Source organism: Nesoenas mayeri (genome assembly GCF_963082525.1).
Source record: "Nesoenas mayeri genome assembly, chromosome: 13".
NCBI lineage: Eukaryota > Metazoa > Chordata > Aves > Columbiformes > Columbidae > Nesoenas > Nesoenas mayeri.
The window spans coordinates 3,992,947-4,012,594 of record NC_137550.1 but is presented as its reverse complement, the minus strand read 5'-3'; the positions used below and the strand labels follow the sequence as shown (position 1 = coordinate 4,012,594).

At 43.4% G+C, this 19,648-nt stretch overlaps 2 protein-coding genes across 9 annotated transcripts in view; both read right to left on the bottom strand.

Annotated features, from left to right (window-relative positions):
* The window catches only part of TBC1D8B (TBC1 domain family member 8B), a 37,640-nt gene extending 31,615 nt beyond the window's left edge, over positions 1-6,025 (bottom strand). For 6 of the 8 annotated variants that reach the window (XR_013922760.1, XR_013922761.1, XR_013922762.1 and 3 more), the window contains exon 1: positions 5,860-6,025. Coding sequence is in view for 1 of the 8 variants with exons in the window: in XM_080352601.1 (XP_080208727.1) it covers positions 5,860-5,989 (130 nt within the window). In the remaining 7 variants the exon portion in view is untranslated. Of the gene's footprint in view, positions 1-3,144; positions 3,331-5,859 lie in introns of all 8 variants that reach the window. The other 2 variants (XM_080352603.1, XM_080352602.1) reach the window with 2 other exon arrangements.
* A 149-nt stretch (positions 6,026-6,174) lies between these two features.
* The window catches only part of RNF128 (ring finger protein 128), a gene marked incomplete at both ends in the record, with an annotated part of 31,036 nt that continues 17,562 nt past the window's right edge, over positions 6,175-19,648 (bottom strand). Inside the window, 6 exons of the mRNA XM_080352734.1 lie at positions 6,175-6,469; positions 12,056-12,194; positions 13,656-13,824; positions 14,471-14,567; positions 17,064-17,146; positions 17,717-17,788. Of these exons, the coding sequence (XP_080208860.1) occupies positions 6,175-6,469; positions 12,056-12,194; positions 13,656-13,824; positions 14,471-14,567; positions 17,064-17,146; positions 17,717-17,788 (855 nt within the window). The remainder of the gene's footprint in view (positions 6,470-12,055; positions 12,195-13,655; positions 13,825-14,470; positions 14,568-17,063; positions 17,147-17,716; positions 17,789-19,648) is intronic.

Here is a 19,648-nt window from a genome sequence, read left to right as displayed (position 1 = left end):
AGCCCTTGCTAAAGAAAACTGGTACATGTTGCTCTCAAACAATCAATTTTAAGGGACAGCCTACAGAAGGTCATCTACTCTCATCTCTGCTCAAAGCTTGAATCACAGCTTCTACCGAGGATTCCACCTAAATCATCCTCTTGCCTCACCTGGGGAATGACTTTGGCTGTAGATATGGACGGTCATGCACATTTACAAGAAGAAAAGGCTCTGCATTTAGAAAACATTTTCCATTTCATAGCTACTTGAGTAAAACTGGTGGGAAATACCAATACTTAAATAAATAGCATAAAATACCCCAGAAATAAAGGGCTAGGAATCCATAATAGCTTTGAAGTAGGGACTTGTTCTTCTCAAAAGTCTCTAAAACACTTGGTTAACAAAATATCATGCAGAGACATGCACCAGAACACATCAGCAACCAATTTATTCTTCAGTTGTACTGATTTATGGCAACAAAGCCAATATGTTGCATGAAAATAACTGTCCAGCATTTTGCCATTTGGGACAATACCACTTTGTTATCCTATATGTATTTCACCAAGTACATCAAAAGAGTACTAATACTCACCTTTTTTTTTTGGTCCTATTCAACCCACAATCTCAAAGATTTTTTTTTTCCTGGAATAGCTGTCAGTTACATCTTTTTTACTGCTGACAGTCTCCTTTATTTTAAATATCATACACAGCAATCTGACTACTTCCTATCCTTTGTGACACTAGCGTAATGCAAATAGACTAATGTAAGTTCCATTTTACTGATGAAGAATTGGAAGCAAAGAAAACATTGTCTTTTTTGAAAGGAGCACTATTGTTCTGAAACAAAGTTAGCACAAGCCTGTTCTCTCCTCTAATGCAAACAGTACCTTTCAGGTCAAAAATTAATTACATTAAATGGCATCAGACAGCCTCCTGATTTGCTACATTAGAAGTGTGAAGGGACATCAAATATTTGTAAGGGTTCCACACAAACAGAAACATTCTATTAGCGCAACACTGGTCAGCCCCATTACACTATGGACTTCAAAAAGCAGATACTTCGATGTGCAATTGAGTTCCCTTGTTTACATCATCATAAGAATAAGCTGTTTGAAAATACTGTAAGAGCTTGCCCTGAGTAGCGACAAGTGCAGAAAGTGACAATTCTGCAGCTACAGTCAGCTTCATTTTGGCAATAACCGTTCACCTCTACAGTCTGAAGAATTCAAAGGCTAATCAGAGCAGAACCAAAGGGGGAAAAATACTGTAAAACAACTTTGTGACAGATAGGTGTGGTGGGTTGACCCCGGCTGGATGCCAGATGCCAACCAAGCTGCTCTATGCCTCCCCCTCCTTGTCTGGACAGGCGAAGAAAAACAACAACAAAAGGCTCCTGGGGCGACATAAGGACAGGGAGAGATCACTGATCAATTATTGTCACAGGCAGAACAGACTCGACTTGGGGAAATAATTTAATTTATTGCCAGTCAAATCAGAGTAGTGTAATGAGAATTCATTAGTAATGAGTTTTCCCTAAGATACAAATACATACCATATAAACCATGAAAACTCATCATCTCCATGTATTTGATTTAAAGCACATGAATGCAAACTTGCGGATAAGACCCTTTTTTTAAATTCCCTCAAATTAAATACATAATTCTTTTTTTTTTTGCCTAATTTTATTTCCCAAGTGAACCTGATCTCAAGACTAAGAAACTTCAGCTTAATGAAGTACTGAGTATGAGCTGAGATGCAGATGTTCTTAGTCAATTGAGATGTAACACAGGTCAGTTTAAGCCTTCAGTGAAAAAATATTCAATCTCCATTTACAATAACTCAAGTACATATTGTCAGTGGTTATGACTCAGCTAAGGCAACAGTAACTCATTACACTTAGGGGAGTATCCAAGCCCTTGTGTGCAATCTATCATGCCTACCTGTGGCCAAAAAAATATCCTTGAAAGAAGGGAAAATTAGAAGCACAACTCAGAAAAACAAGGTATTAGTTTCCTCAGTAGGTACAGCAAAAAGTATCATAAATATCACAGCTCTTCCTTATCTTTGCTTCTGTACAGCTACAAAGCTGTGTAACGTGAATTGGGAAGTATGTGCAGGTCATTTTCCCACCTGTCATCCCCAAATGTAAACATGCTTCTTAACAGAGCGTGTTATTTGTCTCACAAATATTTACACTGCAAAATAATCTCTGCTACAGCTGCCAGAAAAAAAAAAAATACAGCAGAGATCACTTCAGATCTTTATTAATCCAGCGAGTTTTCCTTTTGATTCCTGTCACAGTGGAGGACCCACAGCAAAGCAAGCCCCACCAAAAGCTCAGTGTGCTGAAACACCTGATGATTTCTGTCATTTATTCTACTACTGTATATTTGGTGATGTCACAGCACAGACCTGTAAGTTCTGAAAAGCAAGCGTCTTCTTTGCTGCATTCTAAGTCTAGCTACATTGCAAGTTTTCTCTCCTGTCCTCAGTTCCTACCAAAATGAATTTCTTTAAGTTTGTACAAAGATCACCAAGTCCTTTTTTAATTGGTCCACCATAAAATTCTGTTAGAGACAAGGTATTTGATATTGACATCCACTACTTTTTAATACTTTAACATTATTCCTTTTGACAGATACCAGATAAGGAAAACTTCCCCAGGACACACATACAAGCCCAGCTCTGTCTCCTCTTCCCCCCCTTCTACAGATTCAGGATGGCAGTAACTGCTGCAGGAAATACAGGACTCCAAGAGGTTTTTCCTATGTTTCCAAGCACAGTACATACATCACGCAGGAAAAACTAGTTCCAACCATGTATTTCATTGATAAATTTTTTCTCCTCTCATAGCTGCATTTTACTCAATTTCTCAAGCAGAAAGAGCCAAATTGAAACTATGGAAGCTGAAAACAAATAACTTGTTTCCTGACATTTCAGTGAAAGACTGGTATTTTATGACACCAAATACATTTGTAAACTACTCCAGGGATACTTGTCTCCTAATTAAGGTGCTGTCTAAACTGTAACCAAAGCAACATCTCTGTGGCCAACATGCTTAATCTCACTAGATCTTTGTTATAGCACATGCATTCACAACACGAGTTTTGTGCCATCGTAACTGTGCTTCAGCACACGTGCCATTCCTCCTAGCTATATTCTTACCTATAACACTCTAGAAGAGCTGAGTAGCTCTCTCATAACAGCTCTGCAGAAGACAAAACAAGCAGTGGTCACGCACTTGCACTTGCAGACACAGGGCAACATACTTTACGACAGTCTATTGCATGCTGAGTTATCAGATGTAGAACCACCCAAACAGGTTACAGCATCTCTGTCCTTGGATGAGGTCTAAGAAAGGAAAGAGAACAAAATGTAATCTAAGCAGACACATGCCTGCAGGAAGAGAGCCAAAGCCTAGCAAAACCAGCCTAAGATATTTCTGTCCATTTTTACCCACACTTGCCAACTCAGAACTATGCTGTGTGTGGACACAAGCCGTAATAGCCAACAGATTACAAATTGGTCCTGCTGTAGCAGTGTAGAAGGGTCACACAAACACACCCACCTGCAGCCCCAGAATTCCCTGGCTTCCTTCAGGTAGATGTCTCTGCTGTCATTTATCTTTTCCTCCTTGGTCTGTACCCTCTCCAGCTTTGGCTGCTTCCTCAAAACTCACACCTTCCCTCCTTACAGTCTGCCTTACAAGTGCATTCCTGTATCCTCAGGAATCCTCTCCTCCTGCTTCCTCCGCTAGTTCCCATTACTGCTATTCAAACCCCGCAGCACCGCTCATCCTCTTCCATCCCTGCCTTGCGGCACTGCTCCTCTCTTCCCCCAAGCCTCAGTCTTGCCTGGCTGCCTGGCCCCTTCTCTCCTCCCTCCCCAGCCCCTCACCTCCAGCCTTGTCTCACCAGCTGAAAAATTCTGTTCAGGAGAACAAGACTTGGCACATTTGCAATGACCTCATAAGATAATGGCTGTTCTTTTTTTTTTTTTTTTTTTCTAAAGCACTAATTTTCTTGAGTGACACATAGTAAAATAACATTCAAATCAGGCATAGCAGATTATGCTTTATTATACCTAGGAGGCTTGAATATTTTCAAACCTGCAAACACAAATGTAACTGCATTTTTTCCAGTCTTCTTGTTAATCTTTCTTAATCACAATTCATTAACAGCCTATTCTTTTTGTTTCTCTCCAGTGAAAACTGTAGCTTGCACAGATGAAATCTGTATGAATTATGAGAAAAGCTACAGAAATAAAAAATGTAATGCCACGTAAAAAAGCATACCACAGGAACTATCCCATTCAAGTGTTTTTCCATGCTGTCAAAAGCTATCAAGGACAGAAGACTAGTGATGGAAGCCTCATCTCCAACAAGAACAGAAGGGCACTATGAGGCCCCAGTTGTCTGGCCAGCTGTAAGCCAATGAGGATGTTTTTAAATGAACACCTAATTCTAGTTATCATTTCACTATAGTCACAGTTCTTAAATGAATTATATCAAACAGAAAGATAACCTTCATACCAACTCAGCCTCCTTGGCTTCCAAAGATACCAGGACAGAGAATGGTCAGTCTAACCTAATGACCACAAGACTTCCAAGGTTGCAAAATATCACCCTTGGTTTTAAGCCACAGCCTAACATTATCTATCTATCTATCTATCTATCTGTAATATTGTGATATGCCTAGAAGAGAATCTGGGATTTTGTGATGCTTTATTTTTACACTTTCCTTGTTCCCTGCAAGTGGTTCAGATGCCAATAAAGAATGCCCTACCTCCAGCTGGGAAGCTTATTTCTACAGCTGAAATTCATCAGCCAAAAGTTTGGACATTGTGGTTTTTGTCCAGCAAAATTAATAAATGCTTCAATACGACAATTATGTTTAATATAGCTTGCTTTATGATGACACAATTAGAGAGAGCTTAGAAAACCCAGAGAGATGCAACTCTTGCCCAAGAACCACATCGCACCCAGGGACAACTTTATTCTGCTTCCCTGCAGCATTTCTCCTTGACAGGGTCAATGACAGACGGCACCAGTCTATGAAGGAGTCAGTTCTAGTCTGAATAGTTACCATTATAACAGAGGTCCCAGTGGTAGCTGGGCTCCCTGCAGTGTGCAATGATACAAACAGACAAGAATTAAAAACAGAAACTTAGTTTCATACCTTGAAGTTTTCATGAAATGTGTTTATTACACAGTGGTCAATGCCCTGTCACTTTCCTGAGCCACCCCTCTTGACAAGCCCCATCAAGTCACACACTTGTTTCTAAAATAAGTGATCAGAAATGCCTGAGCAGGAGCTCACTCCAAGCAGCCTCAGATGCACGCAGGAAAAGGGACTTGAAAATGAGCACCTTGCCAAAGCAAGGCAGAGCTGTCAGTCCTTGTGACATCTCCTCTTCCAACAAGCTGCAAATGTACCCCTGCCAGGCTGTCCGCCGGAGCAAAGGGCCCTTAGGCCAGTACCAAGCGCTGGGCTGCGCTGCCCTCAGCTCTGCCCCAGCCCCCCGGGCAGCCGGGCCGGGTCCCGTCCCCCTCGGGCCGCGCTGCCCCGGGCACCGGTAGGGCCTATCCCACACCAAGCGTGCCGGGAACTTCATCACACCACCCTGTCACCCGTGGGGTGTCGTGTGAGCCAACAGAGGGGGCGAGGAAAGGAGGAAAGCGAGAAGCACACGGGAAACCCCAGGAACGTCAAGGGCTGCCCAGCTCGGCCAGGCCAACCCTCCGCCCTGACCCTCTGGAGCGCGGGGTCCCAGGCTTGGCAACCGGCCCGTCCTTCTCCCTCCAGCCCTTCCTCCCGCCCCTTCTCCGCCCGGCCCCGCCCCGCCGCGGGAAGCCCCTGCCCCGGCCGCCGGGGTCGGTACCTGCCAGCCCGCCTCCGCCCTCCTCGCCGTAGCCCCGCCGCCGCTGCAGCACGAAGTACTGGTTGGCGCGCTCCTGCACCCACAGCTTGAGGGCATTTTTCAGCAGCACCTCCTCGGGCTTCAGCCACATCGCGGCGGCCCCTCACTCCCCGCCGCCGCCCATCCCCGCCGCCCGGCCTCCCGCTCCCACGTACACAGCCCCGCCGCCAAGCGCCGCCGCCGGGCGGGGACAGCGGGTGCGCGCCCCTGCCCCGAGGCATGCTGGGAGCTGTAGTCCTCGCAGCCGCCTGACTGCGCAGCGCCGCGGCCTCAGGACTACAGCTCCCGTCGGGCCTTGCGCGGCCCCGCCTGCCGGGCGGTGCGGAAGCCGCCCGCGGGGCGAAGGGGGGCGGGGCGGCTCCGCGGAGAGCACCGCGGGGAGGCGGCCCCGTTGTTCCGTCCGTCCCACGGGCCCGGGAGAAGCTGTGCCTCCCGCTCCCCGCACACGGCACCTCCCCTGCGCCTGCCAGGGTGGCAGGCAGGGTCGCAGCGGGCTCGGGCTGCCCCGACGGGTCCCCAGCGTGTCCCCGAAGTCCCTTCAGACCGTGGGCTGGATGTTTGTCCGTCCTCTCTGCCATTCAGAGAAGTCCCGTTTTCAGTTATTCCATTTTCAGCCCAGAAGACAGGCAGACGTCACCACAGACTTCACTTGGTCTTGACATTTGTCCTGTCAGCACTAACCCTTCAGCTGCAGCAGGAGACGCAGGTGCAGGGAAAAAACAGGGAAAACCTGCCACACAAGGACAGGAGCCATGACCCCCATGACCCCCGTCCCCACCGAGCACAGCACCCCAGTGACAGCACCCGCGTGTCCCCTCCCGGGACACAGGCCACGCTGGCAGCGCAGGAGCGGCCCCGCCAGCTGCCTGAGCTGACATATGGTCAGCGCTGGCTGTTTACATTTCACATCATAAAAACACAATCTGCCTCATTGCTTCTATCACCCAACACAATTCAGCGCTAATTTGGAGTAGATGCTTTGGTTGCCTGAACAGCAGCTTGACTCGTGGTCACAGTGGTTTCATTATTTGCCTGCAAGACCTATGGCGTTTGTCCTCACTGACTAGCTCTTCAGAGCATTTGCAGGCTGACTTTAACCAGTTGTTTTGCACTAGAATAAATCAATCTGTCCTGTAAGATACAAGACAGTGGCTTTCATACTCATAGGAACTTCATATGAGTATCTGCTCTTACTACTATCTTCTGTTGTCTCCTGATTTAAGAAGCAGTTCTCTCATAGCCAGGTTTAAAACAAAAAACAAAAAACAAAACAAAAAACAAAAACAAAGAAAAAACCAAAAAACACAACAAAAAACCAAAAACAAAACAAAACAACCAAAACAACAACAACAACAACAACAAAACCCCCCAAAAAATCCAACAAACAAAACAAAACAAAACAAAATAACAAAAAAACAAACAAGAAAATCAGGTGCTGGACCTGTTCTGCCATAGGTACCTGGCAGATAAAAATTCCCCAAGGCTGGGGTGACCTTGGGAATTGCTTTCTATGAACACCTGTCAGCACAGTAACTCCCAGCTCCCCATGAAGTCACAATTGCAGCCACCTAGCTGCTCAGTCCACCCATTACCGAGCCCCATGTCTTGATGTTTCTGCTCCAATCTCTTTACAACCTCCCAAAGAGCTCCACATCTCTCTCTGATAGCACTCTGATTCCTAAATGGTGTCTTTTGATGCTGACCAAAAACATAAACAAAGCCTTCCAGGGGTGAAAGCCCCACTGCCTCCCGCACTCCAGGTCACTGGTGCTGGGGATTTGTCACCGTTACCATCTCTCCCACCTCCATGCAAGATTTGCTCCTGGTCTTTACTCCTGTCCTGACACGATCTGTCATTCAGTACAAAAGGAGTGATTAGGACATTCCTGTTTCTCAGAAACTTCTCTATGGTTTGCTGTCCTATCAGGTCCTTTCCTTAGCACTCTCTTTTCAGCATAATTGACCTTCCTATGATTTTTGAAGAATAATGCTTTACTGATTGTGTATCATACAAAAAAATTCAGCACACAGTTGCTTAAACAGCCTCTAATTTGAGCTCTTTCTAAAAAAAATATGCACACCATGCACTAACTGTAGGTTGCAAACTTGGCACTTTTGCTTCACCCAGTCTGTCATCCTTTCAACAGTCCCAAATGTTCTTCACTACCAAAAATGCTTCTGCCAGCACTGGTCTATTTGCAAGCACAGGCACAGTGAGATTTTGCTGAGCATCCGCAGAAAGATGCTTGGCAATGCCGGTCCAGCTCCAGCAGCAGGAGGAACCACCTACCCAAAGGCACCAGTGAGAAGGCAGAACTGAGTGTGCAATCACATTTAACTCCCTAGAAGGCTTCAGAACTGGGTGAATTGCACTGGTATGAGACCTTTTGTTTTTCTTTCAATTACTCATTTCACCATAGCAAGAGAAGCTGTAGTATTGAAAGGTTTTACCTTCGGGACTGAATATAGATTTAACTAATAGTACTATTTTTCTTTACCTGTTTTTATAACAGAGTAGGTAGCAACAAATTCTGGTTCTTTACCTTTACTTGAAAGCAAAAATGAATTAAAAGTCATTAGCCAGCATGTGGTAACTAACACAGCTAAAACATTAATGAGACAATGAGACTCCTAGATATACCAGCATAGTGCCCTTCATGAGGCAGTTTCTTCCGTCCCTCCACTTGAAGTGACTGACAACAGACATTAGTAGGTTATTTACCAGCTGAACTGATAGAGTGATCCCTGCGTGGATGCTGCTTTTCTAAGAGCACTCCCAGAGAAAGGGTTTACCATTTAACTTTCCCCAATTAGGCAAGCCCTTGGATAGGAAATACCTATTAAGGATCTAACTCATGTCTTCTAATGCTAATTGTCAGGAGAGATGCCCTTGGTGTTTCCGACCCAGAGCTTGGCTTTTGGCATCACACACATGCAGGACATATTAGGACATATATTCCTTTCTTACGTAAGATTCAAACTTTGTTAATTGGATAAAAAAAATTAACAGTAAAATGCCACTGCTTGGAAAAGATCAGTTTTGTTTTCCTCTCCCTTGGTTAAAGGCTTTCAGTGTCTTTTTTCTGATTCCCTCAGGCACTGGATTCTTAACCAAATATAATGTTAAGATGCAAAGAGTGCTCCTCTGTCAGCCTGGAGGAATTTATTTATAGGCACTTAAATTCTTTCTTAATCAGTGCACAATCATGCTACAGTCTAATCAATGCATTCTACAGCAACAGAGATCAATTTAGTGCTGCAGATTTTTTTTTTTTCGCTGTATTAAAGTTCCCCTAGAAATGGTAAATTACTTCCCACAACCACAGCCAAGATTATATAAATAGCTATATAAATACATTTTGGCTTCACTCTAGATAACCAACAGTTGAAAAACCAATGCAGAGAATTACAGTTATTTCACAGTGGGTGAACATCACAATGTGGTTTCAAGTTCCCCTTAGAGCCAGAATCAAATTGCCAAAGCCAGTAAATTTTCTTTCATCTATTCCAAACCACCAGCCATCACACCCCTGCAGGAGCAGAACTCAGTTCAAATCTGCACAGGAAAGCCAGCAGCCTGCACCTGGGTGAAAAGGCAGGGTACCTGCTGAGTTGGTGTGTGTTAAACACAGAATGAAATTACACTAAATCACACAGCCAGGGTAGATGTGTATATTAATTCTGTCCAACTGTCAGGTTATTTGACAAGTGGAGATCTTTCCAGCTAAAGACTGAGATGGACTATGTCTCCTTCATTTTATGGAAAAGCCAGTTGCCCTTTTGACTCAAACTGCATTTAGATGTTTGCAGCTTCTCATCACAAGTCCTGCTTTTCCCCTACGCAAAAATCTCAGCTATAATTACATTTCTATAGGCACACCTGAAAATTTTCCTCAGTATGAGAAAATTATATTAGTTTGGTTCGGGATTTAAAATAACATCCCACTGCTGTAAATCCTTGTTTACAAGAAAGCACAGTAATCCATCACTAGGTGGCAAAGTGATATCTCCTGCAGGGATAAAGATCTTTCCTAGTCCCCCTTTGAGAGCATGCCATAGCTTGTTGTTATTAAACACAGAAGACTGGCAGATGATTTAATGAGACCATATCATCATGAAATTTTACATTACAGCTTACACACCACAATACATTTAGAAAAGCTTTTTGCAATGTGTTATGGGGTTATATACTTACTGCTTGGCTGTTTCATTCTCTGCTTTGCACTTCAGCAGTGGAATAGAAAGGTGATCACAGCAAAATACAGCTTTGGAGTGAAGCTCTATTATACTCAGCTTTGCAATTTAAGCCCATAACCAACCAATGCTTCCCAGACTAGACTTGGAACTGAGCTACAAAGCACAAGACCACCACCAAACAAGCCAGAGGAGTGCCAAGTTTTTACCACCTCTAATATCATAATACAGAACAAAGGGCACGTAATTTGTTTTTAAATGCTTTAACTTACAAAGCAAGCATACACTTTTGAGTCAGGGAGTGATGCAGAGCAAGCTGACAAAGGACACTGAGATGGAACCTGTCTGATCTGAAGAGTTCAGGTAAGACTGCTTTGTGCCAAACACACCTGGAAGAACAGTGCAGAGGAGTTTTCAAGCAGCTCACTGAACACACCTGAAGTTGCTTGATTTTTCTTTTATATAGAGTACAGCTGTTAAGCTTAAGGCTCTCAATACAACTGCAATTCATGTAACAGTAGCACCCTGCACGTTAGCACTCCTCCTTCCAAGTAGTTTGAGCATGCAGTGATGCTTTTTGGCCTCCCAAAAACTGAATGAGTTTTGGGACTGAGGAACAGGGCAAACCGAGCATCTGTTTCCACATAAGAGCTGGTAATCAACATTTAGTGTCAGGGTCATCAAAATATAGTTTTATTTACATTTTCATATTCAAATTCAATACAAATCATTAAATATTTACAACTGTTTTAATCATACTAGAGCTAAGAAAATGCATTGCTTTTCCCCTCCAGATTCAATAGTACTTTATTGCGGGCTTTCAAGGTTCTGCTAACATTAGAAATAAGCCATAGATACAGAGGTAAAAAAAAAATAAAAATAAAGTGCATCTGTAAGATGTCCTTAGTTACCTTTGCTGGGCAAGGCCCTACACTTGCTATGGAGGCACCAGTGCTCCTCCTGGACCCCAGTGCAACTCCCCACAGATGGCAGACAACTTACTTCTCCATTATCTGGTATATTTACACAGCGCCAGCTCTCCCTGCAGCTTTAGCACACAGGCAAGACAACATGCAGCAATAGTCCAGCATTTTCAGAAGCTGGATCACTTTCCAAACAAAATATGGCAGAACCTTTGGGAAGAATCTGCCTTTTCATCTTTAGTTCAGTCTTCCTGAAGTCATCCCAGACTCTCACAAAGCCAGGACTCTGGCACATGCTGGTGCTAGAGATGATAATAACTCCCACAACCATGGAGGATCTTTCAGACTGTTTAATACTAACAGGTCTGAAAAAGTCCTGCAATTGTTCCCTTTACAGTATCGTGCAAGTCAGATTGGGCCTGTCAGCTTGAAGCTCTTTTCCCTTTAGGAATGTGTGGTTGGCGGGTTGGAGCTGAGAGGTAGAGAATCAATCAGTTTACTAGACAACCAAAGACACTGTGGGCAAAATCCAGCTTGACAGGCATTAGTTTGTACTTTCTCCTATCAAATCAGTGCGCTGAAATATTGAATACAGTGTTGCTTTAAACCAAAGTTTGACTGGTGAATAAGTATTAGACTAGATCAAAATCAATTTGTTTACAATGAAAATCCACTCGAATTAAAACAATAAACAACAACAAAAACCCCTAAGTCAAAACAATTCCCAGTAGAGACAGCTACAACATAAAGAATCTTCTCCTTATTTAAATGACTCAAACGCTGAAGAGAAGCTTTGCTGAAGATGGAGCTTTTTAGTGTTAAAATATGATGTTTTTCTTTATATTTAAGACAGCTTTAGCTGAAGAGTGCTAAAAGTAAATTCCATGTGGGAGATGCAGTTTTAAGAACGGCAAACCATATGGTTACGATTTGAACAAGTCTATTTGATCTCAACATTGCCAAGGCAATATTTTTCTGCTAGTCTTGCAATGTTTGGTATATACGTGACAGCCATAGGCAGCTCCTTGCAGAAGGCTCACACCATGTTGCTGGGCACATTCTTAGGACAGACTTCATGATCTTGTGTTTCATCTGCCTCAAAACTTGGGTTGTCAGCAGGCGGGAGGACCTTCACAGCAGAGAGCTGGGATTCATTGTTTACAAGACGCATACTGTCATCTGTCCAGAACAAAACCAAGAGAACACAAGTGTCATAGGCACACTTTACCACCTTAAAGCAAACCACACTTGCTTTATTTCCACAAGCCCACTGCAGTGGTCTTGTACCAGTACTCTCCCTGCAGAGTGGGAAATCCAAGGCTGTGCTCCAATTACCACTCCTCTGCTGCCCCTTATTGGTTTGTGAGCCCATTCTTGACATTACCTGTCATTTCCAGAGGCATCTGCTCAGCCCGGGAGTTCACTTCTCACTAGTGCTGAGCAAGCCCAGGTTGTGCGTGCAAGCGGCAGAAGGCCATTCACAGCTATGAAATCCAAATACAAGGAGACTGGCAATTCCCATATAACTTTAGGGCTGATGAAGACACACATCAGGAGCAACTTCTAGAGACTAGGTTCAGAATAAACTGTGGGACACAGGCTGATTCTGAGAGGGAGGCCTTCTCCCTACAGACTAACCTTGTTAGGCTGAAGTTAATGTGTGTCCTTGCCCCTCAAAGTGAGGGTATGTGACAGCTTGAGCAATATAACAAATCCAGCATCCCTTCAGTTGCTTATAGGGATGCAATTTCAAGTTTGATGTTTAGCTCATCAGAAGTGCACTCAGCTCTACTGGGGGCCCTAGATGGGGCACTCCAAACACATCCCTTGCTGAAACAAGAAGTCCCATGGGTGGCAGGCAGTAAATGCTGCACTTTGCTATCAGCTAAGCTTCCCGTGGGAAATCTAAAGACACAGCAAGAGCGTCCCTTTTGTCTCTGAAAGCTTCCCCACTTACTCCTCCCAAACCCATTCCACAATCCAGGGGACAGTTACTTTCATTTGTTTACCTAGAACCTTTCCATTTTTAAAATCCACAGCAACACTGAGTTGGCAAAGTTGAACACTAAAAAGGCATTTTCAATTAGTTTGTTCTTGTTGAAAAAAGGTATTTGGAAAAACTGATAGTCTTTTCACATTAAAATTCTCTGAAATATTCAAGAATTATTCAGCCTTGGCAAAACCTGAAATTCCATTGAAGTATTTGTCTTCTATATTTTGAGTCATCTAAGCTAAAACAAGACTGATCACCCAAACATTTTCTGCAAGTAATTAACTACTTAAAGCAGACAGATCTAGTAGCAAAGCAATACTCATCCAAAATGAAATCTCCAAAGAGACAATGAGATGAGGGACATCTTTAGAAAAATCTCTTTGGCCTTTAGGCAGTAAGCCTTTGACTTTTCAACTACTCTTCTCATAGACTTCAGTTTTTAATTCATATTTAAGTTGTGTTTCTTTCAAAAACAAAAAACAAATGTCAGAGCCAAGTGCTAAAACAAAAGGGAAAATTAAGATTATTCTGTAAAATGAGGTACTTGAGCACTGTGAGATGTTCTTAAGGCAACCTCAACCCTAATTCATAGCATAAGCAACAAAGTGCAATACAATATCACAAGAAAGATGAAGCAATAGACGCACTTTCCGATGGTGCATGTTCCTCCGGAACAGATTCATCAGCTCCTTGCACAGAAGCATATCCAGATGATGCAGTTTCACTACTATTATCATCTTCATTAACTGCAGAGGCATTTGGTGTCCCACTGGATACTGTGGGTTGTGCAGATTCTGCCCCTTCTTCTACATCCACCTTTGTGATAAAAGGGAAAATGGTTAAGTCACAACTTTATAGGAGGCTGCATCTCTCTAGGAGACCAATGCCTGCAAGGACGAGAGTTGAGTGATCGCTGCCCAGGCAAACTGTCACGCATTTTAGCTGGTCCAGGCAGCGTCAAGCACTGGCAACAGCATCTTCCCTGGCAACTGCCACAACGAGCAGTTGCAGAACACATTAGAAATTCCTTGCATACCCCAGGAAGTCATCTGGCTGCAGGAAAGCCATACATGCTAACATGTTTGCTTTTCAAGGACACTGAGTACTTGGGAAGTGGCTAGAGGCTGTTTTCAGGGACAGTATGAGTTGTCAAAGTCTGCCTAAAGCTTTGAGAAACACCCTTAGCTAAGGGAGCTAAGAACAATTCCTCAGTCATGCATTATAATCAATTTTGGTTGGCATTCTGCCCAAAGCTTTAGATGACACCAACTCAGCCCAGGTCAGCTGCAGGCCTCACTGAAGGGGACACAGCAATTAGTTCTGTAGCATCTCATCACTGACACAGCCACAACTGTGCTCAGCATCTGTGCTCTAGAGGCAGCATGACACAGCCCATACGTGGTGACTACGCTGGCATAGCACTGATAACTGTATCAGCCGCTACAACAGACTACAGGCTTACCTCAATACCCAAAGCCGTCAGTATGTCACATTTGCACATGGGGCATGTCCTGTGTTCCAGAAGCCAGGGGTCGATACAGTTCTTGTGGAAGAGATGGCTGGTGGAGGAAGGTAACAAGCAGTTAGGTTTCACACCAGCAAAACTGTCTATGCGGCAGCTATGAAGTCCCATTTAGAAACACTTAGAATTTATTCATTCTAGAGCAGATTACTGTATTTTGCCACAAGTTTCAGCTCAAAGTTATGAACAGCTGACCTCTCAACCTGTAGCTGGTTTATGCTTATTAGTATCTCTATACAACCTACTAGAATTTAGCATTCTCATAATTGCTACCTCAGTTTTAACTTTTTTTTTAATTTTTGGGCAAAACATTCCCAGCTGTTAATCTAAGCAAGTATTGACATCTCAGCCTTGGCTTTAAGGCTAACTTCCATCTTGCAGATGACTAAAGCACTTGTTTCTGTTAAAACTACACAGAAAAATAATCTCAGAGTTATGTCCTCAAGATAAACTACACTCCCACACATTTACTTTGTCTGTGAAGTCACTGTGTATTCGAAGTGGATACTTGGCAGGCTGCATACTCAAAGTAAATTTAGTTCAGCTGTTACAGATGCAAACTTGCGCTTCTATGCAGACACTCAATTCCACAAGGGGTCTGAATTAGGCTACAGATTCAGGAGGATGACTTGAAATCGTGCAGTCTGTCTGTTCCCTCAGCATGAACAGACATAGCAGACAGGCACTGCTCAATATTAGTCAGAACTCTATTATGAGACAGGTGCAGAGATCACCACATCCTGTGCTCAGTATCCTATGCCCCAGTATGATACCAGGATTCTCCAGCTCAGCCCAGATAACCAGTTCTTCCTTCTAGCTGCACCGACAATGTCTGGAGTACAATCTGAAACTTCCTCAATGTGTGACTATTTTAGTACATGGACTTAACACTGGTCTTGTGTACCTCTGCTACTGTAAATGCCTTCAGTTTGACTATCTGGACAAGAATGCCTTCAGCAAATACACACGCCCCAGACACTTAGATACCACTGATGTGACTCACAGCAGCATTCGACTGCCTGTTGCTTTCATGGATAGAGTTAAATGCTGTCAACAAGTAGGGTCTCAGCGTAGAGGCCAGCCACCAACATTAAGTACATTCTTGCAGTAAATATGTCTCAATGTCTCATATGAGAGAAAATTTAACATGGTTGATACTGGCAGAGATCACCACTGATGAACATTATCAGGTAAATGCAGTCATCATAAGCTAGTGCCTCTTAGAGCAAGATTTGGGCCAAAGAGGAAAACAACATAACAAATGTATGTAAAAGCCGTCTCAGAGCAAAGCATAATGCAAACTTGTGCATAAAGAATACATTTAGAAGAAGTTACTTCCCCTCTTAACCCAGTAAGTCATGCTTTGTTTGCAACTTCATCTCAAGATTAGCAGGGTTTATAGAGAAATAATGAGAAGCCAGACCTCCTATCAGCCAAAAGTATCCAGATCCTGTCTAAATGCTACTGTACTCATGGGATTGACTTCATTACTAAACAGCACCACCAACTAGCATCAACCTGACAAGACAGCTGAATACTCACTAACATGTGTGCCTGAACACTTATTCAGTTTTTCCTAAACTACTAAGGAAGTTTGTTAATAACAGCTTAACAGGCCAACTTCTTGATACCAAGGCAGGTTAGAAGTCATGCTGCTTGGGAACAGAGAAACGTTTTGCAAAACTGTTCCCTTGTGCACAGGTAACTCCAGCTTAGATTGGAGTTTGACAAGTAACACTGCTCAGCACACACACAGCAGCTACAGGTTTTACCATTCTTCAGAAGCTGATTTTTTCCCTCAAGTATTTCTTTGTAACCCTCCCCAAGGGTAACAGAACCTCTTCCCATACAAAACTTGTGCAGTTCACATTGCAGTCCTCTGATTTTAGCAGCTTTGCCAGAGCAGTCCCATTCAGCAGGCACATGGGAAAGTTTCCTTCAGCCCTAAAGAGGCTTCATGGTTCATCTTAGAAGTAACCAAATTAAAGTTTAGTGCTACAATACCAGCCTTCCACAGGAGCATAGCAATGAAATACAGAGAATTATAGAAAAATAAACTGCTATAGCTCTATTTTGGCCTCTATTTCAGAGTATCCATACAGGAATAGAAACACTTGCTTCTAAACTAACCAAGTTAGCATTGTTCAACAAGTTCAGCAGGAACACAGCTGTCTCAGTAACAAAAAAAAAAATGGGCATAGTTTTGCCAGTTATCTGCAATGTAGAGGTAACATTCTTATACACCAGCAAAGGAGGAGATCTTTAAAAAGCCCTGGAGAAGCACTGTGGTGTGCCAAGTTGTACTTGTCAGATCACTCACAGGGGAAGTTACAAACACACGTTGTTGCAGCACACTACAAGTGTGTATTTACACAGTTCCTGTAGTTCAAAACACTGTTTGACAGAAATTAAAGAATTCTTGCTGTGCAACAGCTTGATTGAAGTGTGATCAGCTTTGTTAACACAGCAAGAGGAACACCCAGTAAGAGGCTTCCGGATGCTGGATCAGGGGACGGTTTGGAAAACAACTTACTTGCAAGTTAGAATGCGCACAACTTCGTTCGGCTTGTACGGCTCAATGCACACAACACAGCTGTCGCCATCAGAACCAGTTTCCTAAAGTGGTGAAATGAATTTACCATGTTAACAGACTTGAAAAGCTTCCTCTGAAGTACAGTCAGATTTACTGCAGACAAAGGGGTCTAGCTAAAGTAAGATAGCTCCCATATGTAGTCTTATATAAACAAAATGTGTGGGTTATTCATAGTCAAACACACTTTAGCAGAAGCCTTCAAAGTTTAACCCCATGGTTTAGAAGTCCAGCTGCAAACCATCCTTGGATTACTTGAGGCACTACTGTAGAGATTTAAGAACTGCTACCTCCAGTTTCAGCTACACAGAGAATAGCTAGGGCAGCTGAGTAGATATAGTTTTCCTGTAAGGATTCATGCCAGCAAATCAGGACCTCTCACCTCAGCAGCTAAAAATAATCTGACTTATAAGACTGTGCAAACTGGGAAGTCTTGCACCCCAGAAAAGGACCTGGTCCCAAAGAGGAACCATCTCTGCAAGAGACAGTTACAGGCTCAGAGAGACTTCTGCATCCTGCACCACAACGAAGGACCACTCTGTGTTCTGTGCAAAGCGTGTGCCATAATGCCCAGGAGATTATAGGATCAGTCATACCTTGTCCCCTTGCTTCAGGGTGCGCAGCTGTAACTGTTCAATGGCCTTCTTAGCCCTGCCCCTTAGTTGCCGCTGGAACAGAAAACAGTCCTGGTTAAACACAGTCACTTTCTCTTCGGTCCTGGTTACTAATACTTACCAAGGTGCCTGCTACAAGCAGGAACCAGTTTTATAACACGGTGTTATCAAAACAAGGCAAGTAAGCATGACTATGCTGTTTAGAGACAACATGAAACAGAGCTTCAGGACATACTGGTGTGGTTATTGACTCTGGATGACACAAAGCATTTTCACATGCTTTGTTTTTAAGCAAACTTTTCGCAAAGCACAGGAATTTCAAGGGTTTCTTCTTAGAGACCACATAAGATAATACCTTGATCAGATTAGAGCTAGCCAAAACAAACAGAAGCCTTCCAAATGACTTGCTACAGAAGACTGAACATGGAGTCCAACAATCAATAATTTTAACTAGTCACTTTATGACAACTTCCTGGCACAAACTCACCACCTGATGAAAGGTGATATTCTTTACCAATCAATCAGCTCAGCTACCACCAACACACCCTGAACTCATGCTCTGCCACGACCGCTCCACAGAGCACGCAAACAGCTCAGGAGCCTCCCAGCACACCCCACTCCTGTCAAGTGGAAGAATGCGGTTTTATCTCAATATTGGTTCAAAGTAACATGTACAAATGAGGAAAAAAAAACAAAAGAAGGGCTCGGAGTTATTTCTCCCCCTCCCTATGACAGGTATGAAACAAATCAAATGAATAGCCCCAGGTGGATTACAGGGCAGCTTCAATGAATGCAGAGGAGGAAGCATCCCCCTTCAGGCAGTGATTCACATGCTGCTGTCGGGGTAGCAGGGCAGAGTCCAGCAGACAGCAGAAGCCCAGCTTGCCTGGCAACTGCTGCTGTCCAGCCATCACTGCTAAGCATTTGATTAGCACCAGAGCCAACATCTGTTTAAAGGTCACAGATTGGTGCTGTTCCACCAACAAGAAGAATGAGTGTCCTCTCCCTGCCCAGAGCACTGGCTGCATCAGAACAGGGGCATATCGGGCAGCTCTGGTAGTGCCACCCAACACAGCGTTTATCTTAGGGACAGACTAGACTCAGGTTTTGCAGCTAACCAACAACTCTCTCCCCAATTCTGCAGCTCAGTGCAGGAACTCTGCACTGTTGGCTCTCCAAAATTAGTTCCCCTTGTGCATTTTAGTTCAGTTACAAGAATCTCTTCTGGGATGAAGGTGTAGTGCTGGTGGCACAAGTACAGAGGGAACAAGTGAGTGGAGGGTTGCTGCTGACAAATTCAATGAGAACTGGTAATTCAAGTCTGTATAAGATTTCCTGTGTGCTTAAGCAGTTCATGGCAAGCAAGGTCTGCTGGGACCCTGTCACAGAGTTTTGATGCAAAATGACTCATTTGTGTACTGCCATTGTTTTGGGGTACTAAGATATACCATCGATGTACACAGTCCCAGGGTTTAATAGTTGATAGCTATTAACAACTATCAAGGAAGAGATACATCTGAAAACTTGTCTGCATCCTTCAACTTGGGATTGTATGTATCTTTAATGAACATGAATCAGTCAAGTTTTCTTTGAAGCTTGTAAACTCCTACTGCTGAAGACATCAGTATATGTTTCTGTAGGTCACTTCAGGTTAACTTCAGAATGATGCTCCCCTTGTCAATGTTTTGGACTGAAGCCACAGAGAAGCAGCCACATACTCCTCTCAGTAAATACTGAGGCTTCCAAAAGTTTTAGCATGCTAACATCAGAGCAGGAATGCAGCAATGTTAGTACTGCTCACATGCAACCAGAACTGTCACTGCTCCTTGTTATTAATTGAAAACTAAACTTTCTAGGAATGTTCTCCTTCATCCAGTATCTAATCTACACATCTATGTAAGGCCAATCATATTA